At 36.4% G+C, this 26,428-nt stretch overlaps 2 protein-coding genes across 3 annotated transcripts in view; both read left to right on the top strand.

Moving 5' to 3' along the window:
• Window positions 1-487: 487 nt before the first annotated feature.
• LOC121964995 (interferon-induced protein 44-like) lies at window positions 488-8,812 on the top strand. The gene is made up of 8 exons (XM_042515167.2): window positions 488-791; window positions 1,828-2,325; window positions 3,619-3,667; window positions 4,031-4,226; window positions 4,332-4,484; window positions 4,573-4,744; window positions 6,356-6,456; window positions 6,844-8,812. Exons 2-8 carry the CDS (start codon window positions 1,854-1,856, stop codon window positions 7,036-7,038), a joined length of 1,338 nt encoding a protein of 445 aa, XP_042371101.2. The 5' UTR covers window positions 488-791; window positions 1,828-1,853; the 3' UTR covers window positions 7,039-8,812.
• Window positions 8,813-8,999: 187 nt separating this feature from the next.
• LOC121964977 (interferon-induced protein 44-like) overlaps window positions 9,000-26,428 on the top strand; it is a 34,674-nt gene continuing 17,245 nt past the window's right edge. Inside the window, exons 1-6 of one of the 2 annotated variants that reach the window (XM_042515156.2) lie at window positions 9,000-9,070; window positions 10,568-11,080; window positions 11,706-11,754; window positions 11,894-12,089; window positions 13,610-13,762; window positions 13,870-14,041. In XM_042515156.2, coding sequence (XP_042371090.1) covers window positions 10,609-11,080; window positions 11,706-11,754; window positions 11,894-12,089; window positions 13,610-13,762; window positions 13,870-14,041 — 1,042 coding nt within the window. In that variant the 5' untranslated portion in view covers window positions 9,000-9,070; window positions 10,568-10,608. Of the gene's footprint in view, window positions 9,160-10,567; window positions 11,081-11,705; window positions 11,755-11,893; window positions 12,090-13,609; window positions 13,763-13,869; window positions 14,042-26,428 lie in introns of both variants that reach the window. The other variant, XM_042515150.2, reaches the window with a different exon arrangement.

Here is a 26,428-nt window from a genome sequence, read left to right as displayed (position 1 = left end):
ACACAAGTTTAGTTTTCTCACAAGTTCTGTGGGTTATCTTGAGTAACCAAGTCATGCTTTCTGGAGACATTACTGTTGAGTTTTTTCAAATGTATATCTTGGTGCTTTGAGCACCACAGGCCTAGTGCCACCCAGTTAGACTATATTAGAGAGAAGGCAGACATCTCTGGCTGATATCTCCTACTGGCAGCAAAAAAAATCTCAGAGGGTAAATAAGACTACAGGTAAGACAAAAAACTGTATTTTTGATTTAGGGGTAAAGTGTGCCTTTAATTTCTGTCACAGCACAAGGCTACATTTTCTGATTAGTTTGCTATGATTGATTTTCAACTGGTGGACTTCAAACTGCAAACTGGGAAATAGCAGCAACTGTAAATTAAATTTCTGAACAAATAGCTTTCTGAATAGTTAGATGGGGTGGGGTCGTTTATGCTAAAGATCAAATTTTACCAGAGATATGCATTTCCTCATTAACAGTTGGCACCATCCTGAAACTTTTAAGCACAGACTGGGGTTTATTCACCAAACCCTAAATAAATCTCTTCCATTTGCACCCAAACTGGCAACTAAAAGGAGTACAGACTTTTACATCATGTTAAGGATACCGTAAAGTGCTTTATTCTGAGTAAGACAAGTTTTATTTTGAAGGCTAAATTATTCCAGTTATGATAGGCTACTTTAAGTTTCGTTTCTGAAACACCTGCCTAGCATTGTTGGATCTGCTCACGGTTCCTTTGAAGGGTTAGAGCTCGTCACCTGTCACCATTCTACTTTATATAGAAGATAAGGAGGTAAGGTTGAAAATACTCATTTAGTATTATATAAACACTTATTTTAAAGTTTAGCCTATTAGGCCTATTTTGTCTATCTCCAATGGAAGCCTGTGTCAGTGGATTTTTAAGGCTTGGCTGATTTTTATGACAGAGGGTGTGGCACAGTGGTGACAAAGTTCGAGTTAACTTTTGTACAACAAAGTGCAAACCGTAAAGAGATGTTAAAATCGGGGCGATGCTGGAAAAAAATCATTATCAGTGTTTATCCCGGGGCTATGGTTGTATTAATAATGAAGTTGTCGCAAACCATTTTTTTCTGTCAGTCTGCGAGGAAATCGAAAGTTACTGTTCTGCCAACTATCAAACCTGGGAAACTTTTTGTTCAGTCTGACAGGAAATAACTTCAATTTCTGTCCGACCCTGTGCCACACTAGCTAAAATATGCTCTTAGTTTTGCATTTTTTCAATAAATGAGATGAATCTAAAAATAATAAAAGAGTAAATTAAAAGACAATGTTATTTCAGGCATTATTATTCAAGATACGACATTCACTTTAAGTCAGTATTTTACATATTTTAAAGGTAAATCAAATGGAAAATAAAAATGTTGAGATTTCGTGTTAAAAAAAGATCATTGACACACGGGGGCTTTAACTGTTGATACACTAAACAGAATTTAATAGTTTTGAAATACACATGCATTTGATAATAGAAGCTGGTGAATCATTTGACATGTGTATGTTTTTAACACAGTTCACCACTCACAATATTCATATTTAAAATCACTGAAGGTCTCATCTAATCCACCCAGTACCAGTCCAGTAATGTATGCAGGCAGTAAACTCTGAGTTCATTTTTTTAGGTTTAGTTTGTCATGCTATTGTTTAAATATTGTTTTTATACCTGATTTTTAAAGTATTTGTTTTTTGTGAAATGTAGTTTTATGATGATTTTTCAATAGTTTTAATGATTTACTAGATATATAGATCTGCTTTTATTTGTCTAGATATCCTGCATTTTTAATCCATTTGTGTTTCTTTTGTGTCCTATACAGCTACCTCAGCAGACCAGCTGTCCACAATGAATTCCTTACTAACCAGCAGGCAGCAGAAATCAATCCGTTCACAGCTGGGAAGCGTCAAACTCCAGCTGCTGTACAAGGCCAGCATCCATGGTTTCACTGGCGCAGCCTTCCACCAACGATGTGACAACCGCTGCCCGACGGTGTCTGTGGGTTACAACGCCACTGGTTATGTGTTTGGAGGCTTCACCAAACAACCGTTCAGTCAGTCTGGACAGTATGTGAATGATGACCAGGCCTTTCTTTTCACCTTCAGTGGAGAAAAGCTACTCAAATATCCAGTCACCACTCCCGCTAATGCAGTCAGAATGATCGCTAACTCAGGTCCATATTTTGGAGAAGCGTTGGTTCTTGTCAATGGCAGCAAAGCTGTAGTCTATAGCAGTCCAGGAAATTATTACAACTTCAATGCTGCAGAAATGCACGGCAACGACCTCAACCTGACTGAATGTGAAGTCTATCAAGTTGAAGGTGAGTTCACTATAAAATGCCATATTTGGATTTTTAATGCTTTGGCAGTATATTCTATGATATTTTAATGTGTCTGTCTACATGTACATGTACCAACTATGGCCACTATGTGATTCCCTCATATCATTGTCTAGTATTGTTCAAATACTTTTCTAAAGACAAAACCAAATACTTGGCTAATAACTAATTTGTCTTAGGGAGTATACACTACCTACTAGGATAGGAAGGGGATTTTAATATTATATTTCAATTTATACAAAAGTTAGGCCCTTCACAACTTAGTACTTAATATTTCTTGACTCTCCCCTGAAAACAGCAAAACCCTCCCTCCAGTATCTCAAAATACCATATTTTACAAAAAACAAAACATAACTCAAAAGTGAGTGAAAAACATCATTTATGTATAGGTGAAAATTAAATATACATAAAGGTAAATATGTATATGTGTGTATATAGATTAAAGGTGAATATTCTAGCTGCAGTCTTTTTTTTTTGAGCTGCAAAAAAATCTTTTTACAGCCTTGACATGAATGAACCAAGTACATGCAGCAGGTGTGCAGTAGCAGCAGCATATACTTATGACTCCCCACTGCTGGATTCCAAATAATAACAGAAAGTAAGAAATCAGTCACATACATTGTAGTATGGTATGTGTGTTTCATAATCACATAAAAATATATACTGTCTGAGCGGCATGGCCACATGTGTCCTCCAGATGACTGTTCAAACAATGCAACATTAAAAATATCAAATTACATTAACTTGTTAAAGCTTGATGACGTGTGCTGCCATTCTGTGGTACCTGTAGGTGAAGTAAACTTTTACATGCAAGGTGACACAAACCAATGTTTTCATTGAAGATGGATATGCAGAATATGCACAGCTCAGCCAGCTCTTTGCTTTAAATGTGACAAGGAAAGAATAAGAATGCAGAGAAAAGCTTGAAGATCCTCCTGCTGTCCAAATAACTGTAGACCACCCTCCCTTTAGTAAAAAAATAACCCTTAACTTTTCTGAACCCCACCTCAAGTATTTCTCTTCATTCCCTGAGGCCGTCCTTATGTCACCAGTGCTATTTTCAGTTACAGTTTAACACTGAAATTCAGGTGGTATTGTTGAACTTTCATTGGGCTACATAATTGCAGTATTTCATCTGCATAAGTCAACCCAAACAGCAGGTAATAAAAACATTAAAAACAATATTTCTGATATGTTTTGTACAAGAAGAAGGTGGATATTTTTTTTAAATCAAATTTGATCATTTGTTGTTTTTATGTTTTTGTTCTTCAACAGAAACTACAGAACTTGAGAGGCCATGGAGGAGTATAAACTGGGAATCTCAGTAAGATAGACAGAGCGACCAACCCTCACATAATGCTATTATCATGCTTTACTATAGTATAATATACCACAGTATGTCACAAATGGATGTGTTCAACATGCCATGACATGTAATGCTTTTATACTTGACTGGACAAACTATACCAACTATTGTTGATTAAACTGACTCACTTTTTGTGCCAAATGTTAAGCAGTCAAAATGTATACAATTCATGCTCACTGTGCTATACAATTTCTTGACTAATTGACATATATTAACCATACAACCACAGAGGTAAATTAATGTGCACAAAATATTTCTAGCACAACCAGGACAAAATCACTTTTACACTGAATGAAAAATTAAATTTTTTTGTTTCTACAGGAACAAAAAGGAGCTAATGGAGAGTATTAAAATGTACAAACCAACAATCAGCTCTGTGTCCCAGGCTCGGGTTCTGCTCATTGGACCAGTTGGAGCTGGAAAGTCCAGCTTCTTCAATTCAATCAACTCTGTATTCAGAGGCCACGTCACCAGTCAGGCCATTGCTGGCTCCTCTACCACCAGTCTCACCACACAGGTCAGCTCCTGCATCTTAATTATTTCTATTTGTTGTGATTGATTTCAAAATGAAAATCCTGCCCCATTTTGTTACTTCATTTGTTTTCCGCTTTGTTTTTGACAGTTTCGCACCTTCTCAGTGAAAGCTGGTCGAGAAGGGAAATCTCTGCCAATCATCTTTTGTGATACCATGGGATTGGAGGAAAGCAGAGGGGCGGGGCTTGACATAGATGACATCAACAGCATCCTCAAAGGTCATTTGCCAGACCGTTATCAGGTACAGGTTTTTATTAAGTAAAAGTATAAATTATAGATTTGGCTGAAAGTACTCCAACTGTTTCTCTGTTTTCCCTCTGCTGTCTCAGTTCAATCCCTCTGCTCCTCTGCATTCGGAGGCTCACAGCTATCGTAAGTCTCCAGGGCTTAATGATAAGATCCATTGTGTGGCCTACGTCATTGATGCCTGCAAAATTTCCATCATGCCTGCAAAGCTGGAGGAGAAGCTGGATGCTGTCCGCAAAAAGGTCAATCTAATGGGTCAGTGAAAACGAGTCCTACTTCATTAAAATTAAGATATATGTTATATGTACAATCTCTCTGAATCTCAACATAGTACACACTGTGGACCAACAAGGGGCCCCATCTGATTTGATTATCTCAACATATTTTTCTGATCTGTTGTTTGTAATTTTTTTATTATTACAAAGGAAGAGAATTTCTATGAAAAAAAAAAAGAATCACCACTTTTTTTGGCCAAGACAATGGTTTATAGCCATTGTAACTGTTGGTAGTGAAGTTGAAAATTTATTGTTTCAGCGATCAACTCTGTAAACTACTAGCTTACAAGTAGTAAATGCTTTATTTCTACTAATGCTACTCTCGGCAGCTTGTAGTTTTTTCATAGGAGCTGTAGTTTGTTCTTTGCTCACCAAGTTTAGCTTTTGAAAACCATGATGGTTTCATCTTCTTATAGCAACTGCAAGTAGGACATTTATGCATGAGTGTCCTCAAACATTTTCTCAATGTACGGAGAACAGTAGTCCCCATAGCATGTACTCCGCATTCCTCTGACAATCCACAGAGAAATGCTGCATAATTAATGAATACAAAATCTAGTCACGTAACAACGCTAAAATATTATTAGAATGTGTCTGAATTCTCAATTTCTCAAGGTCAAACATCAAGGTCACTGTGACTTCATAAAACGGCAGAAATACGCTGAGTATGACAAAATTTCACACAAATGCCTGACAGGATATATCGATGACAGCTTCATCTTCACTTTTCACCTGTTTTCAATATACTTTACAGATTTTTTTCTACAACATACAAAACTGACTTTTTGACACAATATACAGTGACTTTTTTAACATAAAAAACTTTGACTTTATAATGACTTTATTTTCAACAAAATATAGCACAGTGTGTCGAAAAAATTCATATTACGGTGACTGTGGCTTTTTTCAGCATTCTGTACTATGAGTTTATTCTCTTTTTATCTCAACACTTCAAAGGTCATTTTCACTATGGCGTCATAATGTTCTGTAAAAACACTTTTTTGTGTGATTGGTGACACTAATCTTGGTTGCCCACCTTGAAACAGTGATATTTCTGTCAAATATCTGAGGTGCTGGGGGACGTCTGTGAAGCATCCATTTTTTCAAAGACATGGATGTAAATTGTTAGTGCAATGGGTTCGCAGATGCATACAACCACAATGCTGTAATTCTAGTCAAATGTACATTGTTGCTTTGCTAGTTCTAAAAAAAACGAATCTACAGTCAGGGAAGCTAAACAATAGACTGCTGTGGATTGGACAGTAGCAAAACATTTTTTTTTCCATCTAAAAAGATATCACATCCACCATTGATTTTTTTTAGGTGGCACAAAACTAACCAACTGAGGCTGCATTTGTTCAGTAGCCTTTCATTTTATTGATGTGATGCAGGGATTTTTCACGTGAAAGCTCTTTATCATACTGTGATATGGTCTATATTAACAATTATCCTTAAGTCAGAGAAAAGACACTTAATATGCAACACAAATATTTTGCAGTATTTTAGAAGTGTTATCTCAGCATTTACAACCTGATACCTAAAGCATATCTACAGGATGTTTAAGAGTCTCTTCCTGCTCCGATGTTTCCAGGGATTCCTCAGATTGTCCTACTAACCAAAGCAGATGAAGCTTGCCCTTTGGTGAAAGAAGACGTGAAAAACATTTACAAAAGTGGCTACATCAAGGAAATGGTGAGGATTTTTTTAGGATTTGGTATAGAAGAAAAAAATGCAAGAGGAGTTGTTGAACTGTAGGGTTGTAATATGTTTTTATTTGTTTGTCAACATAAAAGATGAAAGCTGACGAGCCAGTCTCAGTCTGGTTTGTTTCCATTAGTTTGTGTCATCTAATTCAGACAGATTGAAGTGTACTTCACTGGTTCACTGACAGTGTTTCTAATTCGAGAGTGTTCATCTTCACTGTGAGCTCTTCACTCTATGGTATCACATCCGAAACATATAGGCCCTTAAGTTACCTGGTAAATCAAATCTTGATTGCTCATGTGTTTTAAAATGACTGATAATACGTGAGTGAGATGGCAAGTAATCAAACCAATTTGTACATTTTTTGTGACCTAGATGCAGGAGGTCAGCGCACGGCTTGGAGTGCCAGTTTCTTGTGTTGTTCCGGTAAAGAACTACTGTGAGGAGCTGGAGGTGGACCAGAGCTGCGACATCCTGCTGCTCAGCGCCGTAATGCAGATCCTTCGCTTCACAGATAATTACTTTGACGAGATTAGTGACCAATTAAGCACCACTGATGTCAAAGAATAACAAGACTTTGAGCAGCAGATGTTTATATCTTGTCCAGCTCTAATGAAATGTCCATCAGAATGATTTATCCATGCATCCATCTGTTTACCAGCAGGTGATGCTGCATAGTTCAGGTTCACTGTGCACTTCCTCCTCTGAGTTCTCCAAGCACCCCTTTGAATTCTGGAGGATGCAGTGCCTTCAATATGTCTTGGGACTGTATGGCACCTCCAGTGTCTGAATTCAGAAATTCAGTGAATTGATCCTCACTTTGATCGTCTCTCTCAGGCGCAAATTTGTTTCTGATGTGGTTGCAAATTCTTTAAATTAGTAGAAAATCACTACATTATTAAGTGTTCAAATGATGTAACTAATTTTAATATAACATATTTAACACTTTTATTACAGTGTTGGCTCATTTAGTAGGACATTTCATTACATGTGTGACAAGTGAACACATTATTAGATATTACTGCAAGTATGGAAATGTGTTCATTACTGCATTATAGCATTTTTCACTCTTGCATGATCATTCGTTGTTTCAGGGGATTGAAGCTGAGGTCATAGTCAGCAAGTACAAAGCAGTTTTTCAGAGCTAGCTCTTATTGCCTTCATAAGTCTTTCACAGATATAATCACATTTATCATTATAGTATGGTACATGTTCTGTACATTCAGCTTGTGCTTCAAGATGTAAACGCACTCAATGACAATTAAAGTTTTTGCCGGCCAGAGAGGATGCAATGGTGCATTTGGAAACTAAGAAAATCATTCAAGACCCTTAATGATTCCTAAATTAAATGATTATATTTGGTATTCTGTGTTTTAATAGTATTACAAAGTGCATAGATGGATAGTAAAACTGAGGATTATTGGTGCATGTCAGACAGCACAGAATCAAAAATATACAAAATAAAAGAACAAATAAAAGACCAGAACAGACAAAAAAAAACCAACAAAAAAATAACAAAAAACAAAACCCAGACAAACCAACAAAAACTGAACTTTCTACTCAGATTAACTTTTAAAAAATGCCTCTTGAAGTTGAAATTAGAATATAACCTGCAACTAATTCTGTAATTATTTTAAAGCAAGCAAACACACATCTTGAAATAATGCTTAAAATATCATGGGAGGATGATAAACTGGCAACTGAGTGTATACCACTGTCCTGCTGTTGTACATTGTATCTGTTTCATGGGAAAACGAAACTTAAAAGTTGTGTCTGTCAAGGCAGTCTATATGTAACTTCAACTTCCAGTGATTATTTTCAAAATAAAATATTTATCCGCGTGTTTATGTTTGCACCAAAAGTGCACACACAAAAAAGTTTGGGAATACAAAACCGTTAATAAAATGGCTATGAGAGAAAGACACCACAGTTGTAGTTTAAAAAAAAAGTCTAAGAAAAAGAAATGCACTCAGTCCGAAATAATAATAACAATACTTCCAAAAAAAATAAAATAAAGTAGTCATAGTGGTGTTGAATGGGTACATCCTAGAAAGCACTCTCTAAACACACATCAGTTTTCTTGAGGAAAAGGGGTTGAGCATGTCTATTAAATACGCAATTTACCAAAGGTACTTTCTGAATGACGCTCAAAATGTCTCAGCTGTTGTTTGATTATCACTTACACCCCAATGAAGACATAAAAAGTAAGGCTCTGGTGTTATTTCCTCATCCGAACTTAGATGTAGACCGAAAAGTTTTGCTTTTTAGGGTCTTTCAATTTAGTCAGTTGTTGAAAGAGCAAGCCATGTAATCAATAAAGGCTTTTTGTCAAAACTCCACATTACTCCAGCTCATCTATGACGTTTACTTTGTTCATGTTTAAAGAACTGTTATTGCTAATAGGACTTTAGTAGTATCCATGACTCGTAAAAATCCATTCCACACTAAAAGAAGTCCGCTTTTTCTTTTTTGAAGAAGAAAATTGCACTTTACTTTTTTATTTTGAAGGTGACACCCTAGTATTTCCGCCCTGCTAATACATGCTTTGTGCACCTTCATCTCTCTGGGAAGTGACTCAGCTGCATTTTGTTCATAGAAGGAGGTAACAGAACTCAAATATTCGTCGTAAATACCTTCAGCCAAAGTTAGCTCTGGAGTTGTTGCTGCCGACTAGAACAGTTGCAATCTCAGGTAACATTTAACAGCTGAGATGCCAGTTTGCATACCAGATGTTAATTAAATGCTGCAGGGCTGACGACTGTCATATATTGATATTGATATTGAGTTTAGTCCTGTTTTTTCTCTAGTTTTTGGGATGTTTCTGATAAGTAGAAAGTGAAATGATGACGGTTTCCATTTAATCAGACATTACTTTACTACGACATGTGTGTCCGTTGCATTTACGCAAGTGTTTTGTTATGGGTAAAACAAGGGACTAAATTTGGCCTCTGAAGATTTGGGTTACACCTCTCATAGTCAACAGAACGTGAATGTGATCAGTATGGAAGACCAAATGTGACAATTATATGGTAGAAATTATAACTTAACTATGATTTACACAAGAACATTTAATTAATTCATTATAATTAAATTAGTGCCTACATCTGTTAATGAAAAACAAAGCCCTAAATAAAAGCCATACATATTGAGAGAAAGAAATATTTCTCCCTATATTACATTCCAAGATACATTAGAGTTCAGTACATGCACAAACAAGTCTAAACTGACCACCACAAATACTTTACCAATGTGTAGGTTTAGGAATCATCAGAGGTCTCATGATACAATATCATCTTAATACTTACGTCATGATAGCAATCCTGCGATGTTAAATGTTCCTTGATAGATTGAACATTGCCATAACATACAGTATATTGTAATTTATTATGATTTCCTAACTTTTCAGTTGCTAATTATGTCTTTGAAGGATAACTTAGTCAATGTGTGCTTTATGTAATAGTTTTCAACCTCTTCATCTTGCTTCAATATTTTTTATTGCAGCAAAATGTCTCTAATACACTTACAAAGCAATTTATTATATTGTTCTAGTAAGCTACCAAAAGTTTAAGTTGCATTTGCAATATACATTTTTATGATACAAAATTTGATTCTGCGTGAGCTTATTGATACAATATTGGCATGCAAAATACTGCAATACTGTGCTCTATTGATTTCCCCCTCCACCCCTACTAATGAACATACTAAAGTGCATTTGATCAGCAGTGCACTGCATTTATTTACTTATGTAAGTGCTAAAATGCATGAAGTACGTAGTCAGTGAATACAACTCTTTAAACTGAACTAAATACAATTATTGCAATGATAAAAGTGACATTTTTCCACTACTAGACTCAATACAGTGTGCTGCCGACTATCAAACAATATAGGTTATTATACATATTAGATGCATTTGATGCTCCAAAACCAGGTTCAAATACCAGTAATATCTATCTTGGGAAAACTGTTTCGGTATCTCAACTTGAAACTTGAATCATACTAAATACATCCAGTTTACACCACTGCTCATTTGATCTTGAATTATATACACTGCTAAACCCCCCTCAAATCTGTTTTTGTTTTGATTTCTGACACTTTCAAGGTTCTTGAGTATCAGGAACTTCAGCCAAACAACCACCTAGCATGGACTCAAGACTAACCAGGAGCCAGCAGAAAACAATCTGCTCTCAGCTGGGAAGCGTCAAACTCCAGCTGCTGTACAAGGCCAGCATCCATGGTTTCACTGGCCCAGCCTTCCACCAACGATGTGACAACCGCTGCCCGACGGTGTCTGTGGGTTACAATGCCTCTGGTTATGTGTTTGGAGGCTTCACCAAACAACTGTTCAATCAGTCAGGACAGTATGTGTATGATGACCAGGCCTTTCTTTTCACCTTCAGTGGAGAAAAGCTACTCAAATATCCAGTCACCACTCCCGCTAATGCAGTCAGAATGGTAAACACCTCAGGTCCATATTTTGGAGAAGCGTTGGTTCTTGTCAATGGCAACAAAGCTGTAGTCCATAGCAGTCCAGGAAATTATTACAACTTCAATGCTGCTGAAATGCACGGCAACGACCTCCACCTGATTGAGTGTGAAGTCTATGGAGTGGAGGGTGAGTTCTCTCTAACAAAGAAATATTGATTTTTAGCACGTTTCAAACAGATTTTATCTTCAGGCATAAGGCAACCCTCATGAGCACTGAGTCTCTTAACAAGAGCATTTAACATTTTTGTTTTCCTAAAAAATAGATTGTTGCACTTTACACAATGGAAGCCCTACTGGGAAGCTGTCAGTGATATTCTTATTTATCTGTATTTTCGTTAGGTTCTGCCAAGAAAAACACAATGAACACCACCAATTTAGTTACTGGAAACCAAACTGCTCTGTAAAAGTAGACCTGAATACATACAAAGCTGCAGTTTGGGTAATCCAGACGCATATTTAGCATTAATTGACAAATAATTAACAGTACTGTAAACCTTTCACTCATAAATGTCAAAATTTCAGTTTGGTGGTTTTTAATTAATAGACTTAGTAATAGACATGTCTGAGGGGTGATTTATTTTTCTTTTTAGATTTAATCACTTGATCATGTTTCATAACTTCGAAAGAAAGTTAATTGATTATTCATATTGTTAATGTTAAAAATATCACAAAAATAAAACTGAATGGCTGGATGATATTTGAAAAACATTAGAAAGTATTGTTTTGTAAAAGCAGATTTTGCTCTTCAACAGAGATCCCAGAATTTGAGAAGCCATGGAGGCCGGTGGTTTGGGACAATGAGTAAGTTTGTCGAGGCACCACTATACTGTACTATTCTTTATATGTTACAGTATACTACACCATGCCATGTCATGCTATACAGAAAGGACCTGAGGAAGTTATAATTGAAGATGTTTAAATACTGCTCTTATTTCATCAGGAAGAAGACAGAGATGATGGACATCATCAAGTTTTACTGCCCCATAATCAGCTCTGTGTCCCAGGTCCGGGTTCTGCTCATTGGACCAGTTGGAGCTGGGAAGTCCAGTTTCTTCAATTCTATCAACTCTGTATTCAGAGGCCACGTGAGCAACCAGGCCATCGCTGGCTCCTCTACCACCAGCCTCACCACACAGGTTCATTTTTAAGCTACTCCTGCAACAATCAATTGATTTTTTATTCCCTATTTAGCCAAAAATACCAACAATGATACACCCTGACAGCTATGATGATATGACGAATTCCATGCTAGTGGTTGTTATTGGTCGGTTGGTTCCCCATTTTGGTCACAAAAGGAAAAGATTTTGGTATCTGAAGCATTTAGTTTCCGTTTGTAGTCTGAGTAGTATTGACAAGTTGCATTTGATGTAGATTTTAGTTTAGTCATAGCAGATGTCTCTCAACTCTAACTCCATGCTAACATCTCAGTGATAAACTGGCTATACTGGAACCACTGAAAAAATGGCTTATGCCCCCAAATGCTAAATCAAAGTCAGATTGATAGCCAGTAGGTCGAGAGATTGAGATTTAACTATCTCAGAAATTTTTTGCACAAGTTTTACAAATTTGGTACAAACATTGATGCTCCCTAGAGGATAAATCCTACTGACTTTGGTGATCCCCCGATTTTACCTTTAGCACCATCAGAGTTTCAAATTTGTGCTTTTCAGTAAAATGTCTTAACAACTATTGGATGGATGGCCATGGAGTTGTGTTCAGACATTGATTTCTCCTTTGCTCTAGTGCTAATATTAAGTCAATGAAATTTTAATAAATAAGATAAATCAGCACAACTAATAGCATTCTTATCTGCTTGAGCTCTACTTTTTTAACACTAATTAGCAAATTTTAGTAATACTATACCAAGGCTATCCTAAGGTTATCCTAAGATGATATCCATTAGCATTATCATTGTGAGCATTTTAGCATGCTGTTATTAGCATTTGTGTTAAAGGAGCAGTATGCAGGATCTGGTGGCATCTAGCTGTGAGGTAGTAGATTGCAAACAACAAAATACCTGTCCGTTCACCCCTCTGTTTCCAGAATATATAGTGTCCTTCAGGTAACCTAAAAACATGAAAGGCCCTCTTGAGAGCCAGTGTTTGCTTTGTTTGTTCTGGGCTACTGTAGGAACATGACAAAATCTTGGGAAGAGGACCCACACACTATGTATATATGAAGGGTCCATTCTAAGCTAGCAAAATCACAATAATGTTTTACTTTAAGGTGAGTATAAAGCAATGAAGACACAATTATGAACATTATATTTCCTGTCCACCAACAGACTACTCTAATTCCGACAGACTGGGCCTGTAAAGCACAGCTGTGGCTATTTGCAGCTTCACAAAGCTGCTAGCATGGCTTTAGACTTGTTGAGACAGATCTTTAATCTGGCTTGGGATCTGCTCCAAAAACCGGGTTGGAGGAAAAGTTAGAGGTGTTTTTTGCTCAGCCTGTTTTACCAACATAATGTATCACCATAATAAGTACTTATGACAACGCTGCTGACTGCACTTGCACTGACTGCACAGCAGCTGTCTTTGTGGTATCCTGTGCCAATCCTGCAAGCTTTTGAAAAAGACAAAGTGAGTCATGTCTACATATTAAATTTTGTGTCATTAATAATTCTCAACATATTGCACATTTTACTGGACAGTTTCGCACCTACTCAGTGAAAGCTGGACGAGGAGGAAAACCTCTGCCGATCATCTTGTGTGATACTATGGGATTGGAGGAAAACACGGGGGCGGGGCTTGACATGGACGATATCGTCAGCATCCTTAAAGGTCATCTGCCAAACACTTATCAGGTAAAGCTTTTTGTAATGTTCTGCAAGATAAAAAGCACATGGTGATGCTCTGAGTTCATTGTAGTTTTGTCTCTCAAACTGTCTTTTTTTTCACCTGTATGACTCAGTTCAACCCTTCTGCTCCTCTGCATCCTGAGGCTAGCAGCTATCAGAAGTCTCCAGGCCTCAAGGACAAGATCCACTGCGTGGCCTATGTCATTGATGCCTGCAAGGTCTCCATCATGCCTGCAAAACTGGAGCAGAAACTGGAAAACATCCGCAGAAAGGTCAACTTAATGGGTCAGTAAAAATGAGTCTCATATGACACTAGTGGAATTACCCCATCCCCAGACCTCACTGAGTAAAATTTTAGTCATGAACATGGATCTTAACGTGCGCCATAAACTCTGAGTATTACTATTATGATCATGACTATAATTCTTCTTCTTATTATTAATATTATTATTGTTATCATTATTATCTTAATCAGGCCTACTTTTCTTTTTTTCCGTGCTCACCACGCTGTTTAATGCATGTTATAAAGGCTAATTGAGGAAAGCCTGGTGAAAAATATTAAATCATTACCAAGGTGAGAATTAAAAATAAAGAGGAATATAGGTTCCCAGTCAAAGGAGTAAAATGTAACGTTGTCACACGAGATAGTTGCTCACACTCACCCTCCATTCCCTCATATTTATCGTCATGAATCCTCATATGATTTCACAAAAATAGCCCAATAAATATGGAAATATGTACGTCATGTTAGATCCACTACTGTTCATATGATCATTCTTACGTTTCAGACATGATGAATTGGAAACATCAGTTGTCTTTAAACATCTCCTCGTGTTAATGTGCTGATTCTGATCTTACAGGCTACAGATGTTTAGTGTCTATATTTTTGCTAGAAGTTCTATTAGAGAGAACAGTCAATAGTAAATATTAAATACACACAAAACATGATAAAATACAATAAGTACAAACAAAATGAGAATTTAAGATGTGTATGTAGATATATATATATATGAGCCTGTGTATATAAAAGCTTAAGATGCAGCACACAGCTTTGTTAATAGCTCCATGTTGACGTGATAGTGTTTTAAAGTTGTTTTGGCTCATACCGACTGTGGATCTGTGATGTCATGAAACAGCTGATTTCCCAAATAGCAACCAATTACATGCGTCACTTCAAAGAATTGTTGGGGCGGATTCTCTCTTTTTCTTTCGTAAAGGATGGTCTGGTGTATCCTATGCTAAAGGAGATTATACAGGAAGCACTGACACACCTTTCTGTAATATTAGGAGAATTCAAACAGCTCTTATCATGGCAGCCGCTCAGGTACTTCCGGTTCATCTCACTCAGTTAGGAACCTTCCGAAGCAAAAAGAGGTATTCAACTGCAGCCATAGTATAGTATGGCGTTCAAAATCACCCAGAAAAAGTCAGAATACAGTGTGTTTTTGGTACATGTCATATTTTGACATTTTTGCGATACTATAGTATGGCATTTAAGTCATTTTTTCGACATGCTATATTACAATGTTTTTGGCCAGTTTTCAACCTTTCTATGCTATGGCATGTCTTGGCATGCTATTTTATGCTGTTTGAAACTGTTTCTGAGACATGTCATATTTTGACATTTTTCGGCATACTATACTATGGCATGCTATATTATGTTGTTTTTGGCCATTTTTGGAACATTCCATGCTATGGTGTGTGTATGCATGCAATATTATGTTGATTTCAGCTGTTTGTCTGGCATGTCACATTTTGACATTTTTTGCCATGCTATAATAATACGGTATTTTCAGTCGTTTTTTTGACATGTCCTGGTATGGTGTTTTTACAGTTATTGCAGTTGTTTTGCAACATTCTATGCTATGGTGTGTCTTGGCATGCAGTGTTTTCTGCTGTTTTTGCAAAATTCTGTGCTATGCCATGTCTTTGCACGGTATTTTATGCTGTTTTGAGGTGTTTTCAGCTGTTTTTGGGAAATGTTATATTTTGACATTTTTAGCCATACCATAGCCTTGCATTTTTGTTCATTTTTTTTACATGCATTATTTTGGTTATTTGGCTGTTTGTGCAACATTCTTTGCTATGACGTGTCTTGGCACGTTATTTTATGCTGTTTTGACTTGTTTTCAGCTGTTTTTGGGACATGTCATATTTTGATATTTTGCCATACTATAGCCTTGCCTTTCGGGTCATTTTTTCAACATGCACCATAATGGTCTTTTTGGCTGTTTTTGCAATATTCTATGCTAGGGATTGTCTTTGCACACTATTTTATGCTGTTTTAAGTTGTTTTCAGCTGTTTTTGGGATATGTCATATTTTCAAATTTTTGCCATACTATAGCCTTGCCTTTTGGGTCATTTTTTTCAACATGCATTATTATTGTCTTTTTTGCTGTATTTGCAAAATTCAGTGACATTGCGTGTCTTTGCATGCTATTTAATGCTGTTTTGAGGTGTTTTCAGCTGTTTTTGGGACATGTCATATTTTGACATTTGTTCCCATACTAGCCTTGCCTTTCGGGTCATTTTTTCAACATGCATTATTAGGTTGTTTTTTTTGCCAGTTTTGCAAAATTCTGTGCCATGTGGTGTTTTTGCATGCTATTTTATGCTGTTTTGAAGTTTGAGGACCTGTCATATCAAATTTGACTTTTTTTCATACTATAGCCTTGCCTTGACGTTATCGTGGTGTTTTTGGCCATTTTTGCTATGTTGTTTTGAGGTGCTTTCAGTTGTGTTCTGGACATGTTTTTTTTTTTTTTTTTTTTTTTTTTTTTTTACATTTTTGCCATAGTATAGCCTTGCCTTTCAGGTCATTTTTCCCAACATGCAGTATTATGGTGGCCTTTTTCGCAAAATTCTGTGCCATGGCGTGTCTTTGCAAGCTATTTCATGCTGTTTTGAGCTGTTTTTGGGACATTTTTGCCATACTACAGCCTTGCCTTTCGTGTCATTTTTTTCAATATGCATTGTTATGGTGTTTTGGGGCGTTTTTGCAAAATTCTGTGCTAGAGTGTTTCCTTGCACGGTATTTTATGCTGTTTTGAGGTGTTTTCAGCTTTTTTCGGGACATGTCATATTTTGACATTTTTGCCTTACCTTTCGGGTCATCTTTACAACCTGCATCATTATGGTGTTTCTGGCTGTTTTTGCAAAATTCTGTGCCATGGCGTGCCTTTTCACACTATTTTATGCTGTTTTTAGGTGTTTTCAGCTGTTTTTTGGACATGTCATATTTTGACATTTTTTTCCATACTATAGCTTTACCTTTTGGGTCATTTGTTCAACATGCATTATTGTGGTGTTTTTCGACATTTCTGCAAAATTCTGTGCAAGGGCGTGTCTTTGCACGTTATTTTATGCTGTTTTTAGGTGTTTTCAGCTGTCTTTTGGACATGTCATATTTTGACATTTTTGCCATACTATAACCTTGCCTTTCGTGGAATTTTTTTCAACATGCATTGTTATGGTGTTTTGGGGCGTTTTCGCAAAATTCTGTGCCATGGCGTGTCTTTGCACGGTATTTTATGCTGTTTTGAGCTGTTTTGAGCTGTTTTTGGGACATGTCATATTTTGACATTTTTGCCATACTATAGCCTTGCCTTTCGTGGAATTTTTTTCAGCATGCATTGTTATGGTGTTTTTGGCCATTTTCTCAAAATTCTGTGCTAGAGTGTTTCTTTGCACGCTATTTTAAACTGTTTTGAGGTGTTTTCAGCTGTTTTTGGGACATAACATATTTTTCACATTTTTGCCATACTATATGATCAAATTTTCGACATGCATATTATGGTGTTTTCGACCGTTTTCGCAAAATTCTGTGCCATGGCGTGTATTTGCACGGTATTTTATGCTGTTTTGAGATGTTTTGAGCTGTTTTTGGGACATGTCAGATTTTGACATTTTTGCCATACTATAGCCCTTCCTTTCGGGTCATTTTTATCAACTTGCATTATTGTGGTGTCTTTCGCGGTTTTTGCAAAATTCTGTGTAAGGGCGTGTCTTTGCACGTTATTTTATGCTGTTTTGATTTTTTTTCAGCTGTTTTTGGGACATGTCATATTTTGACATTTTTGCCATGCTATAGCCTTGCCTTTCGGGTCATTTTTTCAGCATGCATTAGTATGGTGTTTTTGGCCGTTTTTGCAAAATTCTTTGCCATGGCATGTCTTTGCACGGTATTTTATGCTGTTTTGAGATGTTTTGAGCTGTTTTTGGGACATGTCATATTTTGACATTTTTGCCATACTATAGCCTTGCCTTTTTGATCAAATTTTCGACATGCATTGTTATCGTGTTTTTGTGCAGTGCTTTGAACATTATTTGTGATGGCATGTCTTGACACGCTATTTTATGTTGTTTTAAGGTGTTTTCAGCTGATTTTGGGACGTGTCATATTTTGACATTATTGCCATACTATAGCCTTGCCTTTCAGGTAATTTTTTCAACATGCATTAGTATGGTGTTTTTGGCCGTTTTTGCAAAATTCTTTGCCATGACATGTCTTTGCATGGTATTTTATGCTGTTTTGAGATGTTTTGAGCTGATTTTGGGACATGTCATATTTTGACATTTTTGCCATACTATAGCCTTGCCTTTTGGGTCATTTTTTCAACATGCATTATTGTGGTGTTTTTCGACATTTCTGCAAAATTCTGTGCAAGGGCGTGTCTTTGCACGTTATTTTATGCTGTTTTGAGCTGTTTTGAGCTGTTTTTGGGACATGTCATATTTTGACATTTTTGCCATACTATAGCCTTGCCTTTTGTGGAATTTTTTTCAGCATGCATTGTTATGGTGTTTTTGGCCATTTTCTCAAAATTCTGTGCTAGAGTGTTTCTTTGCACGCTATTTTAAACTGTTTTGAGGTGTTTTCAGCTGTTTTTGGGACATAACATATTTTTCACATTTTTGCCATACTATATGATCAAATTTTCGACATGCATATTATGGTGTTTTCGACCGTTTTCGCAAAATTCTGTGCCATGGCGTGTATTTGCACGGTATTTTATGCTGTTTTGAGATGTTTTGAGCTGTTTTTGGGACATGTCAGATTTTGACATTTTTGCCATACTATAGCCCTTCCTTTCGGGTCATTTTTATCAACTTGCATTATTGTGGTGTCTTTCGCGGTTTTTGCAAAATTCTGTGTAAGGGCGTGTCTTTGCACGTTATTTTATGCTGTTTTGATTTTTTTTCAGCTGTTTTTGGGACATGTCATATTTTGACATTTTTGCCATGCTATAGCCTTGCCTTTCGGGTCATTTTTTCAGCATGCATTAGTATGGTGTTTTTGGCCGTTTTTGCAAAATTCTTTGCCATGGCATGTCTTTGCACGGTATTTTATGCTGTTTTGAGATGTTTTGAGCTGTTTTTGGGACATGTCATATTTTGACATTTTTGCCATACTATAGCCTTGCCTTTTTGATCAAATTTTCGACATGCATTGTTATCGTGTTTTTGTGCAGTGCTTTGAACATTATTTGTGATGGCATGTCTTGACACGCTATTTTATGTTGTTTTAAGGTGTTTTCAGCTGATTTTGGGACGTGTCATATTTTGACATTATTGCCATACTATAGCCTTGCCTTTCAGGTAATTTTTTCAACATGCATTAGTATGGTGTTTTTGGCCGTTTTTGCAAAATTCTTTGCCATGACATGTCTTTGCATGGTATTTTATGCTGTTTTGAGATGTTTTGAGCTGATTTTGGGACATGTCATATTTTGACATTTTTGCCATACTATAGCCTTGCCTTTTGGGTCATTTTTTCAACATGCATTATTGTGGTGTTTTTCGACATTTCTGCAAAATTCTGTGCAAGGGCGTGTCTTTGCACGTTATTTTATGCTGTTTTGAGGGGTTTCAGCTGTTTCTGGGACATGTCATATTTTGACATTTTTGCCATACTATAGCCCTTCCTTTCGGGTCATTTTTATCAACTTGCATTATTGTGGTGTCTTTCGCGGTTTTTGCAAAATTCTGTGTAAGGGCGTGTCTTTGCACGTTATTTTATGCTGTTTTGATTTTTTTTCAGCTGTTTTTGGGACATGTCATATTTTGACATTTTTGCCATACTATAGCCTTGCCTTTCGGGTCATTTTTTCAGCATGCATTAGTATGGTGTTTTTGGCCGTTTTTGCAAAATTCTTTGCCATGGCATGTCTTTGCACGGTATTTTATGCTGTTTTGAGATGTTTTGAGCTGTTTTTGGGACATGTCATATTTTGACATTTTTGCCATACTATAGCCTTGCCTTTTTGATCAAATTTTCGACATGCATTGTTATCGTGTTTTTGTGCAGTGCTTTGAACATTATTTGTGATGGCATGTCTTGACACGCTATTTTATGTTGTTTTAAGGTGTTTTCAGCTGATTTTGGGACGTGTCATATTTTGACATTATTGCCATACTATAGCCTTGCCTTTCAGGTAATTTTTTCAACATGCATTAGTATGGTGTTTTTGGCCGTTTTTGCAAAATTCTTTGCCATGACATGTCTTTGCATGGTATTTTATGCTGTTTTGAGATGTTTTGAGCTGATTTTGGGACATGTCATATTTTGACATTTTTGCCATACTATAGCCTTGCCTTTTGGGTCATTTTTTCAACATGCATTATTGTGGTGTTTTTCGACATTTCTGCAAAATTCTGTGCAAGGGCGTGTCTTTGCACGTTATTTTATGCTGTTTTGAGGGGTTTCAGCTGTTTCTGGGACATGTCATATTTTGACATTTTTGCCATACTATAGCCTTGCCTTTTGTGGAATTTTTTTCAACATGCATTGTTATGGTGTTTTTGGCTGTTTTTGCAAAATTCTGTGCTAGAGTGTTTCTTTGCATGCTATTTTAAGCTGTTTTGAGGGGTTTTCAGCTGTTTTTGGGACATAACATATGTTGACATTTTTGCCATACTATAGCCTTGCTTTTCAGGTTATTTTTTCAACATGCATTATTATAGTGTTTTTTGCCGTTTTTGCAAAATTCTGTTCCATGGCGTGTTTTTGCATGGTATTTTATGCTGTTTTGAGGTGTTTCCAGGTGTTTTTGGGACGTGTCATATTTTGACATTATTGCCATACTATAGCCTTGCCTTTCGGGTCATTTTTACAACATGCATTAGTATGGCTTTTTTGGCTGTTTTTGCAAAATTCTTTGTCATGGCGTGTCTTTGCACGGTATTTTATGCTGTTTTGAGATGTTTTGAACTGTTTTTGGGACATGTCATATTTTGACATTTTTGCCATACTATAGCCTTGCCTTTTGTGGAATTTTTTTCAACATGCATTATTATAGTGTTTTTTGCCGTTTTTGCAAAATTCTGTTCCATGGCATGTTTTTGCATGGTATTTTATGCTGTTTTGAGGTGTTTCCAGGTGTTTTTGGGACAAGTCATATTTTGACATTTTTGCCATACTATAGCCTTGCCTTTTGTGGAATTTTTTTCAACATGCATTGTTATGGTGTTTTTGGCTGTTTTTGCAAAATTCTGTGCTAGAGTGTTTCTTTGCATGCTATTTTAAGCTGTTTTGAGGGGTTTTCAGCTGTTTTTGGGACATAACATATGTTGACATTTTTGCCATACTATAGCCTTGCCTTTCAGGTTATTTTTTCAACATGCATTATTATAGTGTTTTATGCCGTTTTTGCAAAATTCTGTTCCATGGCGTGTTTTTGCATGGTATTTTATGCTGTTTTGAGGTGTTTCCAGGTGTTTTTGGGACGTGTCATATTTTGACATTATTGCCATACTATAGCCTTGCCTTTCGGGTCATTTTTTCAGCATGCATTAGTATGGTGTTTTTGGCCGTTTTTGCAAAATTCTTTGCCATGACATGTCTTTGCACGGTATTTTATGCTGTTTTGAGATGTTTTGAGCTGATTTTGGGACATGTCATATTTTGACATTTTTGCCATACTATAGCCTTGCCTTTTGTGGAATTTTTTTCAACATGCATTGTTATGGTGTTTTTGGCTGTTTTTGCAAAATTCTGTGCTAGAGTGTTTCTTTGCATGCTATTTTAAGCTGTTTTGAGGGGTTTTCAGCTGTTTTTGGGACATAACATATGTTGACATTTTTGCCATACTATAGCCTTGCCTTTCAGGTTATTTTTTCAACATGCATTATTATAGTGTTTTATGCCGTTTTTGCAAAATTCTGTTCCATGGCGTGTTTTTGCATGGTATTTTATGCTGTTTTGAGGTGTTTCCAGGTGTTTTTGGGACGTGTCATATTTTGACATTATTGCCATACTATAGCCTTGCCTTTCGGGTCATTTTTTCAGCATGCATTAGTATGGTGTTTTTGGCCGTTTTTGCAAAATTCTTTGCCATGACATGTCTTTGCACGGTATTTTATGCTGTTTTGAGATGTTTTGAGCTGATTTTGGGACATGTCATATTTTGACAATTTTGCCATACTATAGCCTTGCATTTCGGGTAATTTTTTTCAACATGCATTGTTATGGTGTTTTGGGGCGTTTTTGCAAAATTCTGTGCCATGGTGTGCCTTTGCTCAGTATTTAATGCAGTTTTTAGCTGTTTTCAGCTGTTTTTGGGACATGTCATATTTTGACATTATTGCCATACTATAGCCTTGCCTTTTGGGTCATTTTTTCAACATGCATTATTGTGGTGTTTTTCGACATTTCTGCAAAATTCTGTGCAAGGGCGTGTCTTTGCACGTTATGTTATGCTGTTTTGAGGGGTTTCAGCTGTTTCTGGGACATGTCATATTTTGACATTTTTGCCATACTATAGCCTTGCCTTTCGGGTCATTTTTACAACATGCATTTGTATGGCTTTTTTGGCTGTTTTTGCAAAATTCTTTGTCATGGCGTGTCTTTGCACGGTATTTTATGCTGTTTTTAGATGTTTTGAACTGTTTTTGGGACATGTCATATTTTGACATTTTTGCCATACTATATCCTTGCCTTTTGTGGAATTTTTTTCAACATGCATTGTTATGGTGTTTTTGGCCGTTTTTGCAAAATTCTGTGCTAGAGTGTTTCTTTGCATGCTATTTTAAGCTGTTTTGAGGTGTTTTCAGCTGTTTTTGGGAAATAACATATGTTGACATTTTTGCCATACTATAGCCTTGCCTTTCAGGTTATTTTTTCAACATGCATTATTATAGTGTTTTTTGCCGTTTTTGCAAAATTCTGTTCCATGGCGTGTTTTTGCATGGTATTTTATGCTGTTTTGAGGTGTTTCCAGGTGTTTTTGGGACGTGTCATATTTTGACATTATTGCCATACTATAGCCTTGCCTTTCGGGTCATTTTTTCAGCATGCATTAGTATGGTGTTTTTGGCCGTTTTTGCAAAATTCTTTGCCATGACATGTCTTTGCACGGTATTTTATGCTGTTTTGAGATGTTTTGAGCTGATTTTGGGACATGTCATATTTTGACATTTTTGCCATACTATAGCCTTGCCTTTTGGGTCATTTTTTCAACATGCATTATTGTGGTGTTTTTCGACATTTCTGCAAAATTCTGTGCAAGGGCGTGTCTTTGCACGTTATTTTATGCTGTTTTGAGGGGTTTCAGCTGTTTCTGGGACATGTCATATTTTGACATTTTTGCCATACTATAGCCTTGCCTTTCGGGTCATTTTTACAACATGCATTAGTATGGCTTTTTTGGCTGTTTTTGCAAAATTCTTTGTCATGGCGTGTCTTTGCATGGTATTTTATGCTGTTTTGAGATGTTTTGAACTGTTTTTGGGACATGTCATATTTTGACATTTTTGCCATACTATATCCTTGCCTTTTGTGGAATTTTTTTCAACATGCATTGTTATGGTGTTTTTGGCTGTTTTTGCAAAATTCTGTGCTAGAGTGTTTCTTTGCATGCTATTTTAAGCTGTTTTGAGGGGTTTTCAGCTGTTTTTGGGACATAACATATGTTGACATTTTTGCCATACTATAGCCTTGCCTTTCAGGTTATTTTTTCAACATGCATTATTATAGTGTTTTTTGCCGTTTTTGCAAAATTCTGTTCCATGGCGTGTTTTTGCATGGTATTTTATGCTGTTTTGAGGTGTTTCCAGGTGTTTTTGGGACGTGTCATATTTTGACATTATTGCCATACTATAGCCTTGCCTTTCGGGTCATTTTTTCAGCATGCATTAGTATGGTGTTTTTGGCCGTTTTTGCAAAATTCTTTGCCATGACATGTCTTTGCATGGTATTTTATGCTGTTTTGAGATGTTTTGAACTGTTTTTGGGACGTGTCATATTTTGACATTTTTGCCATACTATAGCCTTGCCTTTCGGGTCATTTTTACAACATGCATTAGTATGGCTTTTTTGGCTGTTTTTACAAAATTCTTTGTCATGGCGTGTCTTTGCACAGTATTTTAAGCTGTTTTGAGATGTTTTGAACTGTTTTTGGGACATGTCATATTTTGACATTTTTGCCATACTATAGCCTTGCCTTTCGTGGAATTTTTTTCAACATGCATTGTTATGGTGTTTTTGGGCGTTTTTGCAAAAATCTTTGTCATGGCGTGTCTTTGCATGCTATTTTATGCTGTTTTGAGATGTTTTGAGCTGTTTTTGGAACATGTCATATTTTGACAATTTCGCCATACTATAGCCTTGCCTTTTGGTCATTTTTTCAACATGCATTATTATGGTGTTTTTGGCTGTTTTTGCAAAATTCTGTGCCATGGCGTGCCTTTTCACGATATTTTATACTGTTTTTAGGTGTTTTCAGCTGTCATTTGGACATGTCATATTTTGACAATTTTGCCATACTATAGCCTTGCATTTCGGGTAATTTTTTTCAACATGCATTGTTATGGTGTTTTGGGGCGTTTTTGCAAAATTCTGTGCCATGGTGTGCCTTTGCTCAGTATTTAATGCAGTTTTTAGCTGTTTTCAGCTGTTTTTGGGACATGTCATATTTTGACATTATTGCCATACTATAGCCTTGCCTTTCGGGTCATTTTTTCAGCATGCATTAGTATGGTGTTTTTGGCCGTTTTTGCAAAATTCTTTGCCATGACATGTCTTTGCATGGTATTTTATGCTGTTTTGAGATGTTTTGAGCTGATTTTGGGACATGTCATATTTTGACATTTTTGCCATACTATAGCCTTGCCTATTGGGTCATTTTTTCAACATGCATTATTGTGGTGTTTTTCGACATTTCTGCAAAATTCTGTGCAAGGGCGTGTCTTTGCACGTTATTTTATGCTGTTTTGAGGGGTTTCAGCTGTTTCTGGGACATGTCATATTTTGACATTTTTGCCATACTATAGCCTTGCCTTTCGGGTCATTTTTACAACATGCATTAGTATGGCTTTTTTGGCTGTTTTTGCAAAATTCTTTGTCATGGCGTGTCTTTGCACGGTATTTTATGCTGTTTTGAGATGTTTTGAACTGTTTTTGGGACATGTCATATTTTGACATTTTTGCCATACTATAGCCTTGCCTTTTGTGGAATTTTTTTCAACATGCATTGTTATGGTGTTTTTGGCCGTTTTTGCAAAATTCTGTGCTAGAGTGTTTCTTTGCATGCTATTTTAAGCTGTTTTGAGGGGTTTTCAGCTGTTTTTTGGACATAACATATTTTGACATTTTTGCCATACTATAGCCTTGCCTTTTGTGGAATTTTTTTCAACATGCATTATTATAGTGTTTTTTGCCGTTTTTGCAAAATTCTGTTCCATGGCGTGTTTTTGCACAGTATTTTATGCTGTTTTGAGGTGTTTCCAGGTGTTTTTGGGACGTGTCATATTTTGACATCATTGCCATACTATAGCCTTGCCTTTCGGGTAATTTTTTCAACATGCATTAGTATGGTGTTTTTGGCCGTTTTTGCAAAATTCTTTACCATGACATGTCTTTGCACGGTATTTTATGCTGTTTTGAGATGTTTTGAGCTGATTTTGGGACATGCCATATTTTGAAGTTTTTGCCATACTATAGCCTTGCCTTTTGGGTCATTTTTTCAACATGCATTATTGTGGTGTTTTTCGACATTTCTGCAAAATTCTGTGCAAGGGCGTGTCTTTGCACGTTATTTTATGCTGTTTTGAGGGGTTTCAGCTGTTTCTGGGACATGTCATATTTTGACATTTTTGCCATACTATAGCCTTGCCTTTTGTGGAATTTTTTTCAACATGCATTGTTATGGTGTTTTATGCCGTTTTTGCAAAATCCTGTGCTAGAGTGTTTCTTTGCATGCTATTTTAAGCTGTTTTGAGGGGTTTTCAGCTGTTTTTTGGACATAACATATTTTGACATTTTTGCCATACAATAGCCTTGCCTTTCCAGGTTATTTTTCCAACATGCATTATTATAGTGTTTTTTGCCGTTTTTGCAAAATTCTGTTCCATGGCGTGTTTTTGCATGGTATTTTATGCTGTTTTGAGGTGTTTCCAGGTGTTTTTGGGACGTGTCATATTTTGACATTATTGCCATACTATAGCCTTGCCTTTCGGGTCATTTTTTCAGCATGCATTAGTATGGTGTTTTTGGCCGTTTTTGCAAAATTCTTTGCCATGACATGTCTTTGCATGGTATTTTATGCTGTTTTGAGATGTTTTGAACTGTTTTTGGGACGTGTCATATTTTGACATTTTTGCCATACTATAGCCTTGCCTTTCGGGTCATTTTTACAACATGCATTAGTATGGCTTTTTTGGCTGTTTTTACAAAA

Source organism: Plectropomus leopardus, chromosome 5 (genome assembly GCF_026936395.1).
Source record: "Plectropomus leopardus strain MGB_pleo_1.0 chromosome 5, ASM2693639v1, whole genome shotgun sequence".
NCBI classification, from domain to species: Eukaryota; Metazoa; Chordata; class Actinopteri; order Perciformes; family Serranidae; genus Plectropomus; species Plectropomus leopardus.
This window is presented reverse-complemented; position numbering and strand designations above follow the sequence as displayed.

What these genes read in the sequence shown, in the direction of transcription:
- LOC121964995 (XM_042515167.2), top strand. Translation starts at nt 1,854, where the DNA reads ATGAATTCCTTACTAACCAGCAGGCAGCAGAAATCAATCCGTTCACAG. An exon ending in AGTATAAACTGGGAATCTCA is followed by an intron (nt 3,668 to 4,030) that starts GTAAGATAGACA and finishes TTGTTTCTACAG; the next exon opens with GAACAAAAAGGAGCTAATGG. An exon ending in GTGGCTACATCAAGGAAATG is followed by an intron (nt 6,457 to 6,843) that starts GTGAGGATTTTT and finishes TTTGTGACCTAG; the next exon opens with ATGCAGGAGGTCAGCGCACG.